The sequence below is a fragment of the Meleagris gallopavo genome, chromosome 3 (genome assembly GCF_000146605.3).
Source record: "Meleagris gallopavo isolate NT-WF06-2002-E0010 breed Aviagen turkey brand Nicholas breeding stock chromosome 3, Turkey_5.1, whole genome shotgun sequence".
In the NCBI taxonomy this organism is placed as follows: domain Eukaryota; kingdom Metazoa; phylum Chordata; class Aves; order Galliformes; family Phasianidae; genus Meleagris; species Meleagris gallopavo.
Genome location: NC_015013.2, coordinates 74745771 through 74764026, shown reverse-complemented (window position 1 = coordinate 74764026; position 18256 = coordinate 74745771). Strand labels below are relative to the sequence as shown.

At 32.2% G+C, this 18256-nt stretch overlaps 1 protein-coding gene across 1 annotated transcript in view; it reads left to right on the top strand.

Annotated features, from left to right (window-relative positions):
• LOC104910434 (CUB and sushi domain-containing protein 3-like) overlaps nt 1-16015 on the top strand; it is a 27223-nt gene extending 11208 nt beyond the window's left edge. The window contains exons 2-9 of the mRNA XM_019614376.1: nt 911-1022; nt 2421-2600; nt 5645-5710; nt 6630-6788; nt 10744-10856; nt 12107-12194; nt 13703-13838; nt 15177-16015. Of these exons, the coding sequence (XP_019469921.1) occupies nt 911-1022; nt 2421-2600; nt 5645-5710; nt 6630-6788; nt 10744-10856; nt 12107-12194; nt 13703-13838; nt 15177-15336 (1014 nt within the window). The 3' untranslated portion in view covers nt 15337-16015. The remainder of the gene's footprint in view (nt 1-910; nt 1023-2420; nt 2601-5644; nt 5711-6629; nt 6789-10743; nt 10857-12106; nt 12195-13702; nt 13839-15176) is intronic.
• The last annotated feature ends 2241 nt before the right edge of the window (nt 16016-18256 follow it).

Below are 18256 nucleotides of genomic sequence, written 5' to 3'. Positions count from 1 at the left end.
TTTTTTGCTTTTGTTTTGATGTTGCTGCCTTATTTGAAACAGTAAGAGGAAATAAGAAAAATGGCTTGATGAGCAGTTACTCTTTTAGATAGAAAAAGCACTGTTGTAACAGATGACTGTAAGACCAGGAATTTTATTATTATTGTTTTTAGAAAATAGAGAAAGCTAGCAAACACACCTTTCCACTTGGTAGCTAGAGCTACAGAACATCCTGAATTGGAAGGAACCTGCAAGGATCATCAAGTCTAACTCCAGGCACAATACACATCCAGATAGTCACTAAAATGTATCTGAGAACATTGTCTAACCACGCTTTGAACTCTAGCAGGCTCAATGACATGATAACTTCTGGTTTCTATTGTATAAATTCTTTTTTATCTCTTCTGATATAAAAGGAAATGAAGGTATTATAGGGTCATTATGTTTTCTGAAGCATGAGATAGCATTGTTGATCAACCCTTGTGTGTTCTAATGAAATATTTCTCATTATAGCTTCTGGATACATACACCATTCTACAAAGATTCAGCTCAGCCTATTATCTATTAGAGCTCTGTGGCTTCCCTAGTATGTTGTTAGATTTTCTAGCTGGCTCCTTTCTGTTTTATGTGGTAGAGGAAGTTCAGAGCTAGAAAGACACAGTAAAGAGAGAGAACACAGGTTACAAGAATTTGATTCTACTCCACAGAGGTTATCATGCTGTGGGAGGAATAATTCTAATGAAAATGAAGCAAATGTTTATCTCGTATCAAAATGCTACGGAAGGAGTGTCTTTCTACAGAAAAAATGTCTTAATTTATTAAGCATTTATTATGTGAAGGAGTATTTAGTCTTTTTTTTTTTTTAAATATATCTATCTATCTTTATATATTTCCTCATAACAATGTAACTGTTATTTTTACTTTTCAACAGGTGGGAAATGTTGTTCAGTTCCAGTGTAAGAAAGGACATCTTCTCCATGGATCAACAACAAGAACTTGCCTTCCTGATCTTACATGGAGTGGAGTTCAGCCAGAATGTATACGTAAGTAATTGATGGATGGAGTAAGTATTTCTATTAATGTTAAGATTATTCTTTAGTTCCTTTCTATGTTGTCTAGTTACTGAAGTATTTTTATAAAGTTGTCATATTTTTATATATAATTATATTAATCTATATTTAATATAATTTTTCATTACTATTTTACAGTATGTAGAAGTGAGAAAATAATTTTTTTGAGTAAACAAATTTTTCTACAACAACTGCTCACCAAACATGATGAGATTTGTAAAGCAAAGAAAAATAATCACAGTATCAGTGTACTGGATCGTGTTAGATCTGATCCATTTCAAAGAAGAGATAGCCCTTCTGTTGACCAGAGAGATGCTGAAAATAAGTTTCTGTCTAAGAGAGTGCATCCCTTTCAATGAGGAATGTGCAAAGAGCCAGGAAGATAAGATAAGGAAAAAGATGAAGGAAATCCCTGCATCAATCTATCTTGTACTGAACTAGATAGTTACAATCAGATCTTGCAGAGAGTTTGTACTACCAGTTTACTAACTGTAATCAGGGAATTAAGGGAATTAATGGGGTATATTAAGAAGGGGGGGACACAAGGAAAAGTTTTGTAATTGTAATTTGTAATGAATTGAAATGAAGATAATCTTAATTACAGACAGAATTTCATTTCTTACATCTTTCACATTTCAGCATCACAGTTAATCTTTCTAGTTCTTCAGCAAGCCATCTGTATTTTTCTGGAAACAGTGTCACCTTCTAAGGTCTAATCTTAAGGAACACTGTCAATGTATGTTGAGCATATCCACAGAAGAAAGCAACATTAGTGTCCCATTTGGTGCTAGTGTTCCCCCTAAACAAATAGCAAATCACTGGCTCTGCTCATACCCTGGAGGTATGGAGGTATGCTGTTTTTGAGACAACACAAATCTCACAGGCACTCACTGTTAATGATGTAAAACAGTTTTCATGAGATTAGGATTACTAATTAATTTTTGTCCCTGATATTAAAAATTTGCCTTGACTACAATAACTACAATGACCTACATAGTATTTTCCAAAGTGACCCATTTATTTCCTGTTATTCAATGCTATATTGGTATCTTAAACCATATAATCAGGATGCTTTTTAATATGGTAAGACGTGTGTTTTTTGTGTTTATGTATGCAGACAAACAATTTTAAATGGCAAGGGTGCATTTAAATTGGTTCTTGGTGCCTTGACGGTGGAAGGGCCATTTTCAAGAACATATTTACTTCTAGCCTCAGAACAATCATTTATAGTCTATACTGTAACTTAATTAAGAAAAATATATTTATGTGTTATTTTTATTGAAGCTTTTTTCCCTCATTATTTACCTGTCAGAATGAGCATAGATTATTTTTTCACTGTTTTGCCTGAAGGATATTTTCTTTTCTTTGTAGCTCACAGCTGTAAACAACCAGAAACACCATCTCATGCAAATGTTGCAGGAATGGATCTTCCCTCACTTGGCTATACATTGATTTACACTTGTCAGCCAGGCTTCTTCCTGGCAGGAGGATCAGAGCATAGAGCCTGCAGATCTGATGGCACGTGGACTGGGAAAGTTCCAGTTTGTGAAGGTAACCTCTTCAGTTTCCTGTTGCAACTGTCATCTATCACATTTCAATAGTATTCTTTATTTCTTACCTAATAAGGTGAGGTAGGAACTAGGAGGGCAAATATCTAAAAGGATAGTTCTAAACCTTGTCAGTTGTGTTTAATGGGACAAATGCTTTCATCTGCTTATGTTTCATTTGCATGCTCAGAGGTGTGAACTGCAGATAAAATTATAAAATTCTGGGGTCCAGGTTAACACCAGCGTTTAAACTCCTGACTGAGCCAGGTGTGGATTACATTCTGATAGGCTTAGTGGAATAAGAACCTCAGTGTTTTTGCACGTGTATATTAAGTGTATATTAAGTGTGTATTAAGTGTATATTAAGTGTTTTTGCAATGTATATTAATAGACTAGGGTAGGTTTGCTGTAGGAGACTGCGTCAGCTGCAAAACTAAGCTAAGATTTTTTCAGTATTAGAGAAGGATGCTTACTGAAATTTAAGTAGAGGTCTTAATTATTACATGAAATGAAACCATAGGGTTAATTAGTTTGTATTCAAATAAAAGCAGCAATATACTACTCACAAAGAAAATAAAGTTATTTACTTTGGTTTTCCAAAATTCTATTTTGTTTATGGTGTGGTTTCTTTTTTTTCTACATATTTTGGCATGGCATGGCATGGCATGAAAATTCTCATGGTAAAATCATGGTAAAAATGGTATTTTTTTAATGTGCAATAAGAAATCCACAAGTATAGCAACTGTTTGGAATTCCAATTCCTGAATAATTAAAGAACTGATTACTGATATGTAATGTTTCAGATGTGGTTATCCCCAGGGCTCCTAGAAAGACATACAGAGGCTATATAACCAAATGCTGCCTCTTGGAAGGGGAATTCATTCACAGGAAGTGAATATTTTGTATTACTAAAAAACAGGTGTCCTGTCGTTATATGCCAGGCAAGTGCTGGGGAGAACAGAGCAGAGCTTTGGGAAAGTGTTAGGAAGGAAGCTGCCAAGAAACCCATGACTTCATTAGTGTTCAGGAAATGTTATGGCAGGCCAAATGTGATTCACGGGTTGTATTTTGATCCAAGAATTTTCTGCTGATGATACTGAAACAAGTAATCTTAACTGTCTATCTGATTTAAGAAATCTATATGAGAATTTTATTTTATTTTTTAAAAATTTTCAGTGGTAACTATTAGTGTATCCACCTTGTCATATAATTGTTTCCCAATGTCTTGAGGAAATGTTGCCAAAAGGCAAAATTTTCAGGATCACTTATCTCGTTTCTTGCTCTTCAGCAGTGGTAAAAAAATGATGAGAAGTACAAGCAAATTTCAAGGTATCACTTATACTACGTTTCTTGACTATTCAAGACAAGTGGTAAAAAAAAAAAAAAAAAAAAATAACAGTAAATGACAAATTGTGAAGTATTAACTCTAATGAAATAAAGTAAAATGTCTTCTAAATATTTTCCATCTTATCTATTAAATAGATGGATGAAACATCTCTCCTACAGAAGAGAGAATACAGTGTTCACATGTGATGGTGAACTTTACAAATATGACTTGGAAAATGAAAAACATGGAGTTTAGATCTAAAAAAAAAAGACTATTTAGGAGAATTTAAGCAGGATTTGTACTTTTAAACGAAAAATTGCAGTATTTAAAGTCCTACTTAGTAAGTGTCTGGACAAGCAACTTTAACTCCATTGATATGTCTTAGTTTTGGTCTTGTATTTAAAATCTCAGTTCTGAATTTTACTAGAAAGGCTGATTAACTCAAAGTTGTATATATTAAAGCCTTTTGAAAACTATGATCCAACCATTTCTAACCTGAGTTTGATGCAATCAAAAAACATATAATGCTCAAACACATCCTCCAAATCAGCCGTGTTCAGTGAAGTTTGGCAAGTTTCTTTTTAAAGAGACAGGAAGTTAAAGATTTATCAATCTTAACAACAACCATCAGGTCATGAGAAATTTAGGTTTAATTCAGCCCACCTGTCATTGCTACTTGCTAGCTTTAATCTATATAGCAAGAGCAAGACTTCTGTAATAAGCGAAAAGATATTAACACACTCAAGAAAAGTACACTCAGTGGTTCCTGTTGAAGTATTGATCAGAAAAAGAGGATTGTGTTCCAAATCAAAATACAAAATAATCCAAAATAACCACTGGTGCAAGGAATGGAGCCCAGTGTACCACGAGTATCCTACATTAGAAGACAGAATTATGTACCTTCTTGATAGCCAAGTAAATCAAAATTATTTTCTGCAAAATAAAACAGCTTCACTTGGAGGAAATGATACTTCAGACTTTCTGCTGCTAGGTAGTAAAGAGCTGAAATTCAGGTCTCTAATTTCTAGTGCTCAAAATAATCTGAGCAGTTGTGGACAACTTAATTTGTTTCTCTCTTTCTGATGTTATTCTTTAAAGAAATAGTGATTATCTCCATTTTTAAGGTTAAGCATGTAACTTTGTTTTTTCAGTCCTGAACAAAAAGTATTTCTCTCAGCAGCGTTGAAGATAATTAAGTCCTGGAGAGGAACATATAAAATATATAAAATGCACGTGTAAATCTTCTCAGTTTGGTGCTGCATTGAGCCCAGTCAAAGCAGCATCCACAGTGCTATCTTATGTGGATAACTGTGTGTGTTTGCCTACATATATGAGTGTGTGTGTATAATATATATATGTGTGTACACACATAGTACATTATATGTATAATATTTAAATCATTCAACTTGCCTTAGATGACATCTCACATATTAGATGCCCAGCCCAAGACTGAATTCTGAAATATGGATTCTGGAGCAAAAGCATTACAAATGACTTGGTAGCATCCAGATAACTTAAAAAAAATGCGGCAACAGAAGAAATCAGTGGGCATGCGCTCCTGTGATACTAAGTCTGAAGACTGAAATCTCATTTGTGTTTAGAATTTGAAACATCATCTTATATCCTTTGTAACAAGTAAAAGTGGTATGGAAATGATTTTTCCTAGTTTATGAGTAACTGATTCGCTCACAATTTGTGTGTTATTCATTCTTTTATAACAGCTGGTTCCAAAATATTGGTGAAGGATCCCAGACCAGCTTTGGGAACGCCTAGTCCCAAACTAAGTGGTAAATATTTTGTATTCTTGTATGCTTATAAGACAGAAGATGCTAGTGCACACACAAACAGAATGCTTTAAATTCAGTATCAATGGCTTCTAATAATGAAAGTGCTGATTTTAAATATTGATGATTTGTTATAGGGCTAAGTTTGATATATTGCCTTTAGAAGCTGTAGTAAAGTCATCCCAAGTAACGTTCAATTTCATTTTTTAAATGGTATCTTATGTCAAGACTTTAAAGATTTGCATATATCTGTTATACTACAGTGTCAACATGCTTCTTTTAACAATACTGTTGCATTACTTAAATTAATTATTAACTAACTGGAATCTAATGCATTTATTCTCCCTGATGGACCTGTTAGATATAACAGGTCCAGAGGACCGTGAAGATGATCAGAGTGTTGGAGCATCTCTCCTATGAAGGCAAACTGATAAAATTGAGATTATTTAGCCTAAAGAAGAGAAGGCTCTTGGGAGACCTTACAGCAGCCTTCTAGTATTTAAAGGGAGACTACAGGAAAGATGGAGAGGGACTCTACCAGAGAGTGGAGAACAAGGAGTAATGATATTAAATTAAAAAAGGGTGGGTTTAAGTTAGGTATAAGGAAGGAAATCTTCACAGTGAGGATGGTGAGACACTGGGACAGTTGCCCCAGGAAACTTTGGGTACTCCATCCCTGGAACTGTTGGAGACTAGACTGGATGAAGCTTTGGACAACCTGATTTAGTGGTAAGTGCACCTGCACATGGCAAGAAGGGTGAATTTTTAAAGATCTCATCCAACTCAAATCATCTATGGTTCTGTGATTCTGAGAGGAAGGAGTAGATAAAATGTTTGCATTTGTAAGATTTTTTGTGGATGTTTGACTTCATAAGCACTAAATATTGCAATGTGTACTGAAACATGTTTGATGTCTGTATAGTTCCTGATGATGTATTTGCCCAAAATTACATATGGAAAGGATCTTACAACTACAAAAGCAAGAAACAGCCCATGACTTTGACAGTCACCAGTTTTAATGCAACTTCAGGAAGAGTAAATGCAACACTTACGAACAGCAATATGGAATTGCTGCTTTCAGGTATGGGATAAGAAAAACTAATTTCAGTTTCTGGATTTTATTGTTTGTTTGTTTGTTTGTTGTTGTTGTTGGGGATTTTTTTTTTTTTTTCCTCAAGTGCATCAATTCTCTGTAACTTAATTCATAACACACATTTTTAATTTGTAATATCTGCTGGAAACTGTCTTTGCTTATCAAAGAAATTTTCATACAAATTCAGTTCCCTTTCAAAGGAAGAGATTATTCCACCTTTTTCTTCTTCAGTTTTCCAAGTGTTTTATTAGATTTGTACTTAATGAGAAATGAGAAGTGAAAGAATTGTTTTTTCTAATTCTCATTCTTTTTCCTTAAATATTTTGTGCTTACATTACTATTCCTGACATTTTATTAATTCTTAAATGACATATTTTTCCTACATCAGCCTATTAATAAGCAATATGTTGACCTAGAATCGATACTTAGAGAACACAGAGAACAAGGGGAGATGACAGTTTATACTAACCTTCATACTGTGGTGTCTGTAGAAGGTCTTGATTACAATATTGGTTTATGCCATTCCTGCTGTCCCTGCTGTGCAGAGCAATGTTACTGTAAAGCATCAGCAGAAACCACAGGTATGCCTTCATGAGAAGACAAGCAAAGAACCTGTAAAACTATTTGGGTTTATAAGTTGTTTTTATTTGTTTGTTTTTCAGACTCTTTTAATTTCTTGACTGAGATGTCATCCACACAGGCAATGGATCTATCATGTCACAGAAATAGCAGGCTATACTGCAGTGATGTGGATAAAAAAAAAAAAAAAATCTTAAATCAATATTATCACTGAAAAATTAGTTTCTTGAAACCATACCATCTATCTGTCTGAGACCCTCTTTGCAAGGGACTAAAGAAGCTAAATTGCAGTTATGTGTAGGCTGGTTCTGCTGCTTTTAATCTTATTCATCATTTAAGGATCCTTTTCTCACTCTTATTTTCCAGAGGTGTTAGCAAGGAAAATTGCAATAGACCATTAACCCATTGGAAAAGGAGGAAGTTCAGCACATGTGCTTCCATCAGGGGTTGTCTATGGGAAGAATGTAATGGGCCAGAAAAGCCATGTATCTGTTTAGTTCTCAATTTCTACTATCTAAAGCTATGAATTTTTATCACTAGATTTGTCTGATGAAAGTATTTTGTAGGTATCCTTTGAGAATTCCTCTTGATGGGCCATTGATAGACTGTTTCATGAAGTATTTTCTGATTTTTAACCATGTTTGTCTTGAATGTCTGTGCAAATTTAATGTGCTGTGTGATGTCTGTTTAGTTTCTACCATGTAATTTCCATAAGGATTTTGGCAGATACAGTGTTTGACATTATTGGGATTTGTAAAGCTTAAAATGGTGCTTTTTTTACTCAAAAAAGCCTCCTCTAAATCAAAGTATTTTCTTAGCTGGACACAAATGTAATTATGACAAATGCGCATTTCTTCCCTAGATTCAAGCATTGTACACTATATAAGGTAGTTGTTTTTCTACCTATTATACAGGTAGAAAACTGAGTTATTGAAATAATATCTTAGGGTCAAGGATGCACAGATGGATAAGAAACATCTAGATGCAAAGGAATTGATTTAAGCTTAACTTGTGGTTATCCAAAATGATACTTCTCTTCCCACTGCAGCACTCCTTGTTTTGTATTCTTGCTTTTTTTTTTTCTTTTTATTTTGACACCTATGCTTGATGTGATTATAGTATACATGTCTGTCACAGATAGGAAAATGGGCATGTTCATTTGATTGTATTTATGTGAGTGAAAACAGCAATGCTATTATGGGAATTAAGAGAAGATAAATGCACAGCTCTTACTTATCAATTTGGATCAAGCGCTCTTTTTTACACTGGAAGACAAGTTGCCAACTCTGAAGAAGCACATCAGTTTTTCAATGAGAAATGCTCGTGAATCAATCATTGGAAATCTGTAAAGAATAGAGCTGTCTTGGCTTGTGGGAAAGTTTTTTCTCTATATTTTTCATGAGTGTACATATGTTTGTGTTCATGTACACATACCAAAGCCCTCACCCTCATGCAAGTATTTCCAAAAGTACGTTTATGCATTGCATTCATTCATGACTTGTGATTCATTTATCCTAAGTTCTAAGTGTTGTCTAGAGGAACAGTGACCAAGTTCTAAAGTAACTAAGCTGTAATTGCTGTTAATGAAGTCCTGAAAACAAGAGAGCAAACCCAAGGCACATTAATTTGAATTCATTGCTGCGTGAATATTTGATGTCCCCATCTCTTGCCATAGTCTATAATAAAAGCCTACAGTAAGTCCTAACACAGAGGACAGAGATAAATGTCTTAGCTGTGATTTGTACAGGCATCTCTTTCCATTTTAGAACATTTTGTCCTTCTCAAAGTAGCAGCCAACAGGACAGATGTGACTATCTTTTAAATTATTTTTTCTTCTTTGTATTCAGTTTTACACAATGAAATTGCCATTTTATTCTGACTGTGTGCACCAAATTTTATGTTCTAGCTGGAAAATTCTTCCCTCTCCAGCACTACCGTCTGATATTAAGCTGTGTGTTTGTGTATCAGCATGCTTCCCTCCCTACATTAGCATCGTAAAATCACCCAGTACCTGTTCAGAAAACCTTATTTGTATCCAACTGCTGTGATAGCTAGTGGTTTTGTACAGCCTGCTATGTATTCTTCAACTGGACAGCAAGTTTACGTCTCAACACTGTCTTTAGTTTATGTTCACATGACAGAATTTCAACAAATTTGAAAATAGGAAATGAACAAAACTAAGTGGACTGCTATATTACTGGAGTATTCCTTTATTAAGAAAAGATCTAGCTGAATTGATTAGTGTTTAGATAAGACATACTAACTAAATACAGTGTGAAGTCATCCACATTTGTTAGTCTACGTACATTAAAAATGTAGGAGGGAGCAGGGGCAGAATATAAGTCAGTTCATGCAACTGTGTTCAGTGACTTGTAGAAGATAAATTCATTTCAGTATGACATCAGTTCTTTACAATTAGTGAGTGAATTTTAGTTTCAGCTTAGTGGCAATTTTTGGAGGTGGAAAGAAATGTTTGTTTGTTTTCCGTGGTTTTCACTTCAGTTTTCTTTCTGTTAAAGTTTTTAGCTCTTGTTAGCTTCTACACATGGAACAAAGATTTCAGTGCCTTCACAGAAAGGAAGTGGTCACACCAGAATGGTCTTCTCTCTAACACTAAAAGTTTCTAAACCATTAATTGATATTAATAGTTAAAAAATCTCAAATAAAAAAAAAAGTTAGCTATATGTTTTCTATTCACCAACATCTTTCTAATGGGAGATTAGTTCACTAAGTTCATTATATTATTTTATTTTCCTTACATTAACAATCTTACATTGATTATAAATATTTCTTCTAAATTAATTAAAATGAATGAAGTAATTACGCATACAAAGTTAAAAAAAAAAAAAACTTGTCATTGTCTGGATGCTGACAAATGAAAATATTGACTAATGAAAAACCATTTTTATCAAATCTGTAAAAATTTAGAAATTTTAAATTCAGCATAAGCTTATGGAAAAATTTTAGATGTGTGTTCCTACATGACCTTCTTTACCTTATCCCTAAATTGCAAATCTTAAAAGATGCTATGTTTAAACACACTCTGTCTTATTCAGAGCAGTATTTTTCAAACTACTGTAAATGCTTCTTCTAAGGCTTGTTACTGTAACTCATCTGTTATAAGAATAGGAGTTCCCTTCTCTTCTCTCTACAGATTAAAATAAAAACATTTTTTATTGAAATTCTGCAATAAAAAAAAAATCAATCACAAAATAATGTATCTTGCTAAAATTAAATGTTACTGAAAATGCTACTTGTTCTTCTGTTTTCCATATTTAAGGCAAAAGATCAAATGCTTATTCTTAACAATGAAATGATTTCTCCACTCAGTGCAAATATGAATTTTAAAAACTCTATTCTACAGGAGTATATAAAAGCCAGGAAGCTCGACTCATGCTCCACATATATCTTATTAAAGCACCATCTCATACATCTGTGAGCCAGCTGAAAGAAGAAAAATGGGCTATGGATGGTTTTGTGAGTATATTTCTGCTACAAAAGACAGAAAGCAAGTTTTTTTATTTGAAAACATGCCGGTACGAAAAATACTGAAATATGTCAGATACAATCTTATTAGTGATACTGGTTCATTAAATGAAATGAAAAATTCATTGTAAGTTGTAGAAGATTGGTTTGAGGAAAAGTACAGTCATCTATTATTAATTTACTGGTAAAAGGGCTAAACTCCTTTGGTATGTAGAGGCATGTGCAAACTGTAGGCTTGATGAACTTGCTTATGAGGTGTAAATGCACTAAATTTGGGTATAAACTAAATATACACAAACTAAGTACACGGTAAAGTCGTGTGTTTTATCTACATACCGTATACTACTCATCTATTGCTCTCATTTGAATTATTGTGTTTTGTTTTGTTTTGTTGTTGTTTTCAATTTGCTTTGTTTTGCTTTAATCTAGAATAGCTCAAACAGATTACTATATCCCAAAGTCAGAAATTCACCTGAGTAATACACCCTTACTTCAGTGACAACACAGCTTCAGGTCAGGACACACTGTTGTCTTCAGAGAAGAAAGCTTAAGTGACAATCCTGAAGAAAATTGCCTTGGTACCACTGAATTTATACCCAGTAACTATCCAGGAAGGGAATTACCTATAAATTGAAATAAATTATTTTATTTTAGAATGTACTTAGCCCTAGTAAGGGAGTTATTCATAGGATCACAACTCCTTCCTCCCTTTCCCAGGTCAATATACCAATTCAATATTAGGAATATCATTCGGTATTCTAAAGCTGTGTAACTAAGTAGTTATCGGGATGACAAAGAAACTATCTTCCAATAGAAGACAAAATCTTTTTTGTTGACTTTTAAAGTGATTATTAAAACCTCAATACTTGCTTCCTTGGGATTATATATGTTATAAATTTTGCCATGTACTTCCTAAGAAATCAGGTAGTTATTAAGTATATACAATATATAAAATTACTGACATTTTGAATTGCCAGAAACTTTAATTTTTGTTGGTTTTACAAGATAAAATTTTGAGGTAATAAAAAACAGTAGAGATCGTCATAAGCCAATATGACTTAAGTTGTGCCCTTAACAGCTCTGTTCCCTTTTCAACTTTATTCAGTGGAGGATAACAGGTAACAAAGAGACATATTAGTATATCTCTTTTTCAAGTACACACTTACAACTTGAAACAAGCTTTTCTACATTTAATTCACTGTGGGTTTTTTTTTTGTTGTTGTTTGTTTGTTTTTTTTCAGGTTTCTGCTGAACCTGATGGAGCTACATATGTTTTTCAAGGATTCATTCAGGGTAAAGATTATGGGCAATTTGGACTTCAAAGATTAGGTATTAAATTCTAAGTTTATGCCAGTCCATAATTCAATATCCTATCTTAATTCTTGAACATGCTGGAAGGTATTAATGAATGTCTAACATAAAAACAAATTATACTTTTTCATAATTTTAATTCACAGTGAAATGCATTGCTTGGGATATTTATTTTCATTGTATCTTCATAAGAAAATTCTTAAAAAAAAAATTGGAAATATATTCATTGGGAAAAATTTCATTTAAATTAATATAAAAAGAGGGCTTTCTCTTCATCAACTGCCTCAAAATATTTTAAAGCTAACAAAAACTACTATGCAGTAGTACATTGGCAAAGAGGTTTTGGTAATCTCTTAGGAAAATTTTACTTCTTCATCTGATTTTTCCGGAGTTTGTTTTTTTTATAGTTTGGACATTGTTTAACATATTAAAGACTATTTATTGGTTTATATCTTGTAGAAACAGAAGGTTTTGATCATTTTTAAATTCTATAGAAGTACTACTTGTGGTTAATGAAGTTGGTAATCAACTCAATGAAGCAGACAGCAAACACATTCAAATTATGGATAGATTTGCATCCACCGAACAAATTTTGTTAAATATGTTTGCCAGTTCATTATTTCATGCAAAAGAAGGCACAAAAAAATGTTTTCTCCTTAACAAAATACTTCTACTGTTCTCAATTTTCCTCACAACATGTAATTTTCCTATATTTTAGTGCATTGGTAATTTGTTGAATTCCTGTTTGTTTGCTTTGCTTTGTTAATTTCTAGATATTGCCTTGCAAGACCTAGGAAGTCAGAAAATATTAATGTATGCAATTCTTACAAGATGTAGTTCAAAGACTCGAAGCTAACTTTGAAGCTGCATTGGTATTCCCTTATTCACATTAAAAAGTGTATATTTTGACTTTGTAGATGACCTAGTAATTTATGCGTTCCTCAACTATGCAGCAGATCTTATTTTTTCATCCATATGTGGCTTTAGCCCTCCATTGATTTTTCCTGACTTTTTTACTTCATGTATCAATAGCAGCAGCTAATGAAATCAACATGATGAATTTTGCTTTTGCCTCTTTGGGTGATTTAGACTTTCATGTAAATCATTTTTGCTTTGATACATGCAGTATTTATTCTTTCAGATATATGCAGATAAAATCAGTAATATAATCAATCTAACACATGGGTTATTCTATATTTAACTTCTTGTAATACAGTACATTAATGTGTAATAATAACATCAAAACCTTGACTGCCATACATAACTAAATAGTAAAATAATTAATATCTTATAGTACATGTATTGTTCTCCTAACATTTTGCATGTGTTTATTACTTAGTATACATTTTGCCACCCTACATTTACTTTCTAGGTGGTCTCAGCCTACAACTGTATGTATGCAGGTGAACATATTATGATGATCCAATCACAAGATGTTACTTGAATTCTTCAGATTATGGAGTAATAGATGTCAGGACAAATAGCCATATTTTACATTACCTGTTTTCTCTTCTTATTCCTTTCAGGTCTTAACATGTCTGAAGGTTCAAATTCTTCTAATCAACCACACGGTACAAATAGTAGTTCAGTGGCAATTGCTATCCTTGTGCCTTTCTTTGCCCTCATATTTGCTGGTTTTGGCTTTTATCTTTATAAACAAAGGTAAATTACATATATAGAATTTCTTTATTAATTTACTTTTTAGTTTGTATTACTCTCAGTGTTTTTAATGTAAATAAAATTTGAGCAAAATGACAAAATGTTTGCAAAATATACATGTGTACATTTCTTCCTACTTCCATTTAGTTCTGGCATGACTGAGGGACCTGGTTACTGTATCACACAGTGATTTCATTCACGCTTCTTAAATAACATGGATGCTATTAATTATTGACATATGGGAAATAATATTAGGAATATACTTTGTATGCACTTCCAGCAGGCTTTCTGCCTTTTGCTTTTACATGACCGAATTGTGAATAATATTTGAGTAATTTATTTTAATGCCTGTTCTGTTTATTGGCTTGTGAATATATGCAAGTATTATGGCAGCGAAAGGTTTTATTATGAAACTGTTTCTACATCTAAAATTATTAGTTGATATGTAGTTATGTAACCACCACAGCCTTTTCAGTTTCATTAGTCCACGCGTAAGTTTTGTTTACGCTATTGAGATCCGTTTCAATCCAGTCCAATCCAATTCTTTGGATTTAGTTTTAACTAGACTTTTCCTATAGGTATAAAACATTTGATAACACTTTAATAACAAGACATTTTGTTGCCTACTAATTGTGAAAATGGTCATTTACTGTTAACCTGGCAATTATAATTGTAATGTAAACTAAAGGGTGAGATTAGTTTAAAAAGTGTACCATAATTGTACCATGTAAATTGGTACAATTTTCACATGGTACAATTTGCTTTTGAACCCCTCAAGAATGCGAAAGAATGCAAATGCTCAAGTAAATTTTATATATTTGATATTAAACGTATGCTATAATTACTTATCTTTAATACAATATATATTTTGTTTAACAATACATATGAAATATTTTCAAGGGATTAAACTTTGATAATTAGATTTTTTAGTAAAAAAGTACTTCAGATATAAATTGATTCTTAATAAATATCTTGAGTATTGAGAGGGAAAAAAGAAAGTCTCAGTAATCTTTCTCCGGATTATTCCATATTTACAAGATTCTATTGTACTCTTAACTACATTTTATATGATTATCCAAGTATAAGTATATATCTCTTCTAGGGCTGTTAGCTTACTTTTCAAATGAACACATTTTTAAATGAATCATAAATGTCTTAGTTTGATTACTTGTACATTAGAAGTTCTTAGGACAGATGTTATATTAAAAAAAAAAAAAAAAGTAGTATTTTATATATATCAACCTTAATTGAAATTGGGGGCTAAGTTCTGTTCAGATTTTTAAACCAGGCCATGTTAGCATGGAATACTGAAGTTACAAATACTCTCTCTTTCTTTAACAGGACTGCACCTAAAACACAATATACAGGATGCTCTGTACATGAAAATAATAATGGACAAGCTGCTTTTGAAAACCCCATGTATGACACAAATGCAAAGTCTGTGGAAGGGAAAGCGGTACGATTTGACCCCAACTTGAACACTGTTTGCACAATGGTATAATGTGGTAATGATATGTCTTCAAAGTTTGAAAATCAAAACACAACACAGTGCACACATAGTTCACTGATTTAGAAAAAAAAAAAAAAATAAAGCACACTTTTCAGGATATAGTTGGTCACCTTTTCCTGAGGATGATAGACAATAATGGGTTATGGTTATTCTGTTTTGATTTTGTTTTTCATAACCTGGATCAAAAATTTTCTTCGTGTTTACCACGGAGAGTTTTACAGAAAAAATCTGCTGCACTCCATGAGTGCTAACTCACAATTTATTTGCTTTTTTAAAAAAGGAGGTTATTCTAAAACATAAAATGTATTTGCATATATTGGAGGAGCATCCATTATCAGTACTTCTGTGCTTTATAAAAATTATAATAAAGGGAATGGGTTAAAAAAAAAAAAGATATAGATAGAAAATAAGAGCTATACTTACAGGAGACAATAGGTCACTGACGTCTTTCTAACAGTGATATGCTACATCTTTTTAATGAGTTTGTAACTTTTTTTTTTTCATTTATTCATTCCATTTAGTATTTTCTTTCTTTCAGAACAGTTTTTTAACTCCTGAAGGTAGTATTTAGAGATGAGCAAGTACAACTTACTCTTTTCACACCGCAGAAGCAAAACAAAAATGTCAGCTTTTTAATTAATAAATTTATTTTTGTGTTTCACATCTTCCTTTTCATATTTCAAGTCAAGCTCCTTTTTTTTGTTTCCACAAAAAGCACTACAAATGCTAAGAGTGGGAAACTGTTTCTACATTACTTTTGTCAATCATACAATTAGACACAATTTTCAAACAAGAAGCTAGGATGAATTGAGCACTGTCATGTGGCTATGTTCCTTGCTGTTGACCATTCAAAAATCAGTGACCATTTTATTATAGTTTTCATGTCAAAACATAATTTAATGATGTTTCCAGTTAAAAAGTGTAGTTAACAGTAACATTAGGAATCAAATTCATATGTCAAATTGTAAGAGTCTATTTTTAATCCATACTAGTTAAATTAGACTGTATCACATCAATTTAGTCCTTCAGCATTTTGTCAATACATGCATGATAGAGCATGGTAAAAACCCACTGAAGTTGATGGGAATATCCTAACAGACTTCTGCAAACTTTGGCTCAAACCTACAAGGCAATTATAATTTGGAAATACTGTGTTTTCATATCTATTTTATCTCCATGTTTGATGAAAACAAATCCTTATAGTTAATGATCTAAAATTGAATATATTACCATAGTGCAATGAAAATAAAATTATTTTATATATATACATATATATAAAGCCATGATTTTATTAGGAACAATCCATTCATTTTAGGAACAATTCAGATTCTACAGCTCTCAAATACAAGTTTTAGACATTCCAGAACCATTTCAAGGAAATGTAGTTTTTAATTTTACAGTTATTTCATAAAAGAATTATTCAGTGGCAACTCAATAATTTATTTGATGTAAGTCATTGTCTTCCCTTTATAGCATGACTCACAAATGCTGTGTTAGCCAGTGTGAATTATCTGTCATTGTTCCTTTCATACATTAATAATTCTGTGAAAATCTAAACTTTTTATTACCGTAATAGAGAGTGCCTACCAAAAATCATTGTACCCAGGATTGCTGCTTGGATTTCTATAATGTTTGATGAATTTCTTATAAACCATTTTACAACATTTTGTTTTGAATATTCATACAACTCTGTCAAACTGTATTCTACTAAAAGGATGCTGTTTTATATTTTATACCATTGGTTGTTATTTATTCTTGTTTATTCAAATGACTGCAATAACTATGATTCATTCATTAACGTTAAGGTTAATACATTTGAGATCGTTTAAAATGTTTCTTCTGCAACTGGCTACTCCTCTTATATTAATGCATACACTTTTGTAAAGAAGTATATTTTTATGAAAAAAAAAAAGGATTTGTAAAAGTATGATGTAAATTTTCAGTGCAATGTAAACAAAATAAAAATGGACAATTGCTTTTTTTAACGATGTTTCTTCTTTGGAAGATGAACTTCAAACTTATTTCAGATGTGAAGACCAATAATTTGTTGTTTTTTTTTGTGAGTCTTAAAAGCTTTTAAATTCGTTTTCTCTTAGTCGTCATGTAAATTTTAGGTGAAGTGGCAAGACATAGATTACTTATATTACATAATACTTAAGTATTTACTAAAAATGAATTTCCTGTTTCACTTGAATTTACAACAACAAAAACTTCGCCTGTAAAAAAGGACAGAACAAAATTCACTTCAAGAGAAAAAAAAAAAAAGAAAAATTTAGTGTTTCTGAAAGTTGTAGACAGACTATGCATGTTGTTTGCTACCATTCTCAGAAATGTACAGGAGATAAACAGTAATAGGTACTTATATGCATTGTATGCGATCTTTTCTGGCATCAAAGTGCAGTGATACGTCTTATTGAAGTGGAGGGGAAGGATCTTAATTATTTTACTATAAATTCAATAGCTTTTTATAGAGTCAGTGGGAAGTAAAGTGACCTGACAGCCAAGTCATTCAACTTGCTGAATTTAGTTAAAAGACGGCCTTTATTTTCCAGGTATTAGAAATATATGCTATATCTCAATGCACTAGAATGAAAAATTATAATAACCATATTTTTCCAGTGTTTGTGAAATACAGGGAGTTTAAAATCTTGGATGTCACAGTAAAAATAGAGTAGCGGATCTGTATTCCTGTCTATAGATTCAGCTGTATGTTCCAGGTCTTACCTAGCTATTACAATATTGAAGTAAGACATATATCCCTTGTTCAGTTACTTTGTGTAGTAAAACAAGTAGAAATAACTCAAGAAAATAATTTTAATTATGATTTTATAGCATCAAAGATCACAGAATCATAGAATTGCAGGGGTTGGAATTAGGGTGTTCATAATTTTTTTTTTTTTTTTTTTTAATC